The 5431-nt window shown below is 54.7% G+C and overlaps 1 protein-coding gene across 1 annotated transcript; it reads right to left on the bottom strand.

Annotated features, from left to right (window-relative positions):
- Window positions 1–861: 861 nt before the first annotated feature.
- LOC123448273 (scarecrow-like protein 34) lies at window positions 862–4289 on the bottom strand. The gene has a single exon (XM_045125123.1). It carries the CDS (start codon window positions 3690–3692, stop codon window positions 1311–1313), a length of 2382 nt encoding a protein of 793 aa, XP_044981058.1. The 5' UTR covers window positions 3693–4289; the 3' UTR covers window positions 862–1310.
- Window positions 4290–5431: the final 1142 nt, after the last annotated feature.

Raw genomic sequence — 5431 nt, 5'->3', positions numbered from 1 at the left:
CACTTGGATAAAGTTGTATGATCACGGATTTCTTCAGAAGACATCATCTTCATCGGTGTCAACTTCATATGATGTAGTAGGAGCATCTTCTCACCCCTTTTAGCTGTAATAAAAAACATGTAAACGGTTGGAAATCATAATTCTAGCTGTAAACTAACCTATAGCTGGAAGAAAACTATCTAGAAAACAGTGTAACCTGAGAGGGACCTGCTGTTAGTTTTAAAGCAGAAGCTGAAGTGGCCCTTCTTCATAGAGATCATATCAGTTCTAGCTACATGGGCCGTTTGGAACACAAGGAAAAACTTCATCTTCGAAGGCATCCAACCATATATCCACCCTTATACAAACTGGAAATGGAGTGGCTTGCTTATTCACAGAGCTTAGAGGAAAACTAAGCTTTCTTCTGCTTCCTCTATGTACAGCTCGTTCTTCTTATTAAAATTAATAAAAATATGCAATAGAAAAACCCACAGCCTTCCTAAAAAAATTGAAATGCACGCATACAAATCAGACACACACAAAAAAAAAATTACACACATGGAACACTGAGTAACCAGTACAGCTTTATTGCTCAACCAACATATGTTTACTCTTCCCAGGCACAAGGAAAGCTTCTCCAACAATTTGATGATAGTACAAACAGAAAGTGAAGTCATAAGGCACACATCTTTAACAAATCAAAAACTTAGGAAACCAGGGTTCTCCGCTGCTGCCCCCCATCTTCTTAACATATTTTAGGTTTAAATACACAAACGGTGATGCTGCAGAAAATTATCTAGCACAAACAGAAACCTGTGGGAAAACATCTTCAATCATGCATGCACACAAATCACACGCAGAAAAGATGCATGGATCAAACAATGCGAGCAACCAATGCAACTTTTATTGCTCAATCAAGCATCTGTTTCACCTTCCACAAGGAAATTTGATGATACAACAGAAACTGAAGTTCATAAGACACAAAGCATAAAATCAACTGCTGTGATCTGTTAAATTGCTTGCCACCTGGAGTACAAGAGAGCATATAGCCATACACTAGGAAAGGAAGATCAGGGTTCTCATTTTGTTGTGCATTATCGCAGCTACGCAGCATGTCTGCAACTACACCTAAATCCTGTGCATCTCTAATCATCTAAACATTACAAGACACTACTCTGCGTCCCTACTTAGTGCTACCATAAAACTTTTGCCCCCTGTCCAAACCATCGTGTAATGAACCAAATCCGCCGGGGCGATATTTCTGTTGGTTGCGTGTGTTAAGCACAATTACCTTCTTCATCTGCACTCTGAAATGAAGTGAAGAAAAGCAGCTAAAATTTGGAGTAATCATGGTCAGCAGCTACCCATGTCGACATGGCGTAGAGTACCCGCCCCTTCCACCCCTGCAGCAACCAACGGTTATCCACGTCGATGAGAAAGTCTTTGTGGTAGAGGGTCTTAACCTTATCCCTCACAAGCTTAACAACAGCCGGGCTCAATGGAACCTGCCTCAGCCCAGCCCGGTGACCCCGCACCTGCCATTGCTTATAAGTTTCAGGCCGATCGACTCGATCTGCACCCTCGCAGGCAATGACATTCAGGGCACACGGACCGAAGATATCCCGCTCGATGAGCAGCCGGTCGTCATTGTCACGGGGGATGGTCGCATCCAGCATGTCGAATTGCGCCGAATAGGAGAAGAGTGCCTCCCGGAATCGTGTCACAAAGAAAGGCGCGCCATAGGTTCCATTGACAACGCAGTCAATGAACACATCAGGCCGCATCTTGCGGATGTTGCTAAGGACCATGTCTCTGGGGCTCGGGATGTCCTGCCTGTCCATGATAACACTTTCGTCCATCAGGTTGCTGAAACCAGACTGGCTGGTGACGATGAGCACCTCATCTGGGTCGATATTTAGGTCCTCCGCATGGACTGTCTCAAACTTTGCAGGTATACCGTGGTACTTGAATGGCACGCCAAACTCTCGGGCACATTTGCTGAGCCGACGGCCTGTCTCCTCAATCTGGAAGGCTGGGCGGAAGCCAGGCTGAGGGAGGTCAATGCCAGTGATCCTCACGTCCGGCGGACCGCCTTCCCTTTCTGCTAGCATCTGTAGCAAACCTGGCCACTGGAATCCATATTGCACATTGTAATCCACGATGTGCAAGCGGCTCTTCCCCACCATGGCATCCATGATGATCTTGCCAACAAAAATAAAGTTCACCTTCCTGAAACTGCTGGCTGCCATGTACAGCTTGTATGCCCTGAGAAACTCCCCGACCGAGGTGCTCTTGGCCATGAGCGACTGGTACACATGGCTGCCCGTGCCTGCGAGGCGCGCTTCCAGTCCCTCGGCGAAACAATACGCCAACCTCTGGGTGGCATCCCCCTTTGCCGACGAGTGCTGCTTAATCTGCTTGAGTAGCTCATTCGATCCCCGGCGGTCGCCCGTGGCCACCGCCTGCGCACAGTGGATGAGCATGGTGCGCAGGTCGACGACCTCGCTTGCACCCCGCCTCCCCCGCGCTGCCTTGCTGGCGCCCTTCCTGTGGTTCTTCTCGGCCTCGGTGTCCATTGCTATGTGCAGATCCTCTATCCCCTTCATGATGATCTCGTGGCCGTGAAGCATTATTTCCTCCACCATCTCGCCTACCCCTGTATCCTCCTGTTCCGGCATCATCAGCTTGCTTCTCCTGCCAACCTCCGCCTCCAAGTCTTCCGCCCCATGCCTGTTCTTGCGCCCCCGGCCATTACTGAACATCGACATTCTGAGTCTATCCACCTCCTCCTTCTTCAATTGGTCACCGGTCAAGTCGCGCAGTACCGGCTTGTTGGAAATGGCGTCGAGGGTGTTGGTGGTGGGCAAGAACTTGTTGGCCTCCTCCATGCCCTTGCGAAACGCCATGTTGAGCATGTCCACGTCACCGTCGGTCTGGCCATTGAAGAAGGCCGAGGCCGGGGTGCATGGGCCACCTCGGCAAGAGCCGCCATTGTTCGATAAGGTCTTGGCGTCCTTGGCCGCGCTACTATTCGACAAAGCCGCAAAGCTCTGCATGCCCGTGCTGCGGCCGTTCTGGCCGGCGGGGGCCAAGAAATAGTCGTTGTTGCCCTTGGAGAGCGCCGGGGTATGCCCGAAATATCCCGCGGTAGGCGTGCCGACGCCGGAAAAGAAGAGGTTGTTGGCATTGTATGGCGGGGAGTGGAGGGGCTGGGACAGATAGATTCGGTCGTAAGGCCAGGTGGGATTGGCGGGGGCGAGGCCGCCGGGTGAGGAGGAACAGGAGGTGGAGTGGGCGGTGTTGGTGGTGGAGTGGAAGGAGCAGGTCGATTTGCCGGTGTTTGTGGCTGAGTCGGAGCAGGAGGAGGCCGATCTGCCGGTGGCAGAGTCGGAGGAGAAGGTGGAGCTGGCGACGGTGGTGTTGGCGGAGTCGTCGGTGGATGGGGCGGTGTTGGAGCCGGAGATGACCTGGGCCAGCCGGTGCTGCGCGGAGAGGATGGCGGGGTGGTCGGGATACTGGTAGAAGAATTTGTCGTCCATGTCCTCCTCCATGAGCATGCGTGAGATGAAGTCGAGGTCGAGGTCGTCGGAGGCAGGGGCGGCGCGTGGGGGAGACGGCGTTGGCGGCAGGTCGAGGAAGAGCGACGGGGAGAAGGGCTCCGCGTCGGCGAGGAAGTCCCCCGCCCGCAGGAACTCGTCCGGCGTGGCGGCCATGGCCTAGGCCCAGGTGGTTGCCGTGTATGACGGCTTAGCTAGCAATAGCAACAGTGACTAGTGGTGTTTTGTGGAGGGGGTCATGGATGGGAGATGAGCTGGGCTACAAAAATGGTCTGAGCTTGGGGTCCAACCAAGCAAGCACCGCCGGGACGAGGAGAGCTCCGGCGCGCGGCGGAAGGCCCGGGAAGGTTCCGCGGGAAGGAGGCTGAGATGCAGATGCAGATGCGGCTGCGGCTGCGGCGCGCGGCGACGACAGGAGGAAGGAAAGGGCCGAGGAGGACGCTCGCTGGTAGAAAGTCGTAGTGGCCCCGGTAGTGTTGGCGTCAAAGCCGCACGGGCACGTCGTTTGCTTTCCTTTGGGCCGTTGGATCATCGACGAGCCCGCAAGGCTCAACTGGTCAACATCCATCAGATCAGGGGAACGCACACTGTGCAATTATGTGGGATCCTACACCCATTGTTGTCAACTGGGTATCTGTCGTTGCGCCATGTTAGCGACGGAGACATCGAGCAGAGGGGACATGGTCGGAACGAGTACCATCAATAACAGCAACTCCAACCGACTGACTCAAACGGATGGTTATTTTATCCGTTATTTATTTGTTTGGATCGATCCAGCGAACGTCAACGTCCGCTTCGGCATTTGATCGGTGCATGCGCCCAACGCTAATTCGATTCATTTTTATGAATATGTAAAATAATATAAAGCAGTTTTGAAAATAATAAATAAACATAATTAAACATTAAAAGTTGGCAAGAGTCCACGCGTCCCCATTACATTAATTAAAAGTCGGGCAAAAGTCCAGGGAAACGCTGTGTTCCAGAGCGCAGCTGCCTCCACGTGTGTCGTCTGTCCCGCCAACGCGGGTTGTGCTGGTGGCGGTGGCAGCGCAACACGGGGGCGCTCCTCCTCCTCCATCTCCCGTCGTTCCTCCTCCGCCTCCTTCTCCAGCTCCATCTGCCGACGACCTTCGGCGCGCTCCGTCCGCAGGTGCTCCGACTTCTAGTGCAGGAGGTAGGCTTCCTCCTGCTCCGATATCGCACCCAGCCAGATGGGCGTCGCACTGACCCACTTGCTGATGCAGCCAGTCTACTGGTAGACCTCCCGCGGCTCCGTGGGCTCGGTCTTCGGTGAAGGTGGCACGACGCAGTTGCTGGCGGCCGACAACGCGATGGCCTCCACGAGTCGCTGTTGGTACGCCGCCTTCTCTTCGTCGGCCTTGCGCCGCTCTTCCTCCTCGCTCTCGCGGAGAACAGCTGCCAGCGCCGCCTGGTAGGCGGCCTTAGCCTCCTGGTCCTCCTCGCTGACAACGGGCGGGGGCGGCGGAGGGCCTCATGGCTGCACATCGCGCACGCCACATTAGCACTACTCCTCGTGCTCGACCGCGAATCAGAGCTCCTAGTGGGGGGAGTCGGCCGCCTAGGCAGGGTTGAGTCGCTGCTCCGGCGTCAGCAGACGCCGACGGCAACTCACCTCCTCCGCATGCAACCACGCCAACCGCGGCACGGCCGGCACCGGGATCCTCTCCGGATCCAGATGCCAGTGATGCGGGAGGGTGGCATTGGGGTAAGGCCAGTGGCACGCGGTGCTCCCAGTGCTATCGTGCTTGGTGCACCGGGACGCTGACACACTCGTGAGGCCGGAGGGAAGACGCCGGCGGGGAGATGGCGCGGGGGTAGAGGGGGCCTTGCCCTTGTTTTGGAAGGAGACGACCATGGCACATGGCTAGGGTTTA

This window comes from Hordeum vulgare, chromosome 4H, assembly GCF_904849725.1.
Source record: "Hordeum vulgare subsp. vulgare chromosome 4H, MorexV3_pseudomolecules_assembly, whole genome shotgun sequence".
Classification (NCBI taxonomy): domain Eukaryota; kingdom Viridiplantae; phylum Streptophyta; class Magnoliopsida; order Poales; family Poaceae; genus Hordeum; species Hordeum vulgare.
Note: the sequence above shows the minus strand (reverse complement) of the source record. Positions and strands in the feature narration are given on the sequence as shown.

Coding starts and splice junctions, on each gene's coding strand:
- LOC123448273 (XM_045125123.1), bottom strand. CDS start 3,692: ATGGCCGCCACGCCGGACGAGTTCCTGCGGGCGGGGGACTTCCTCGCC.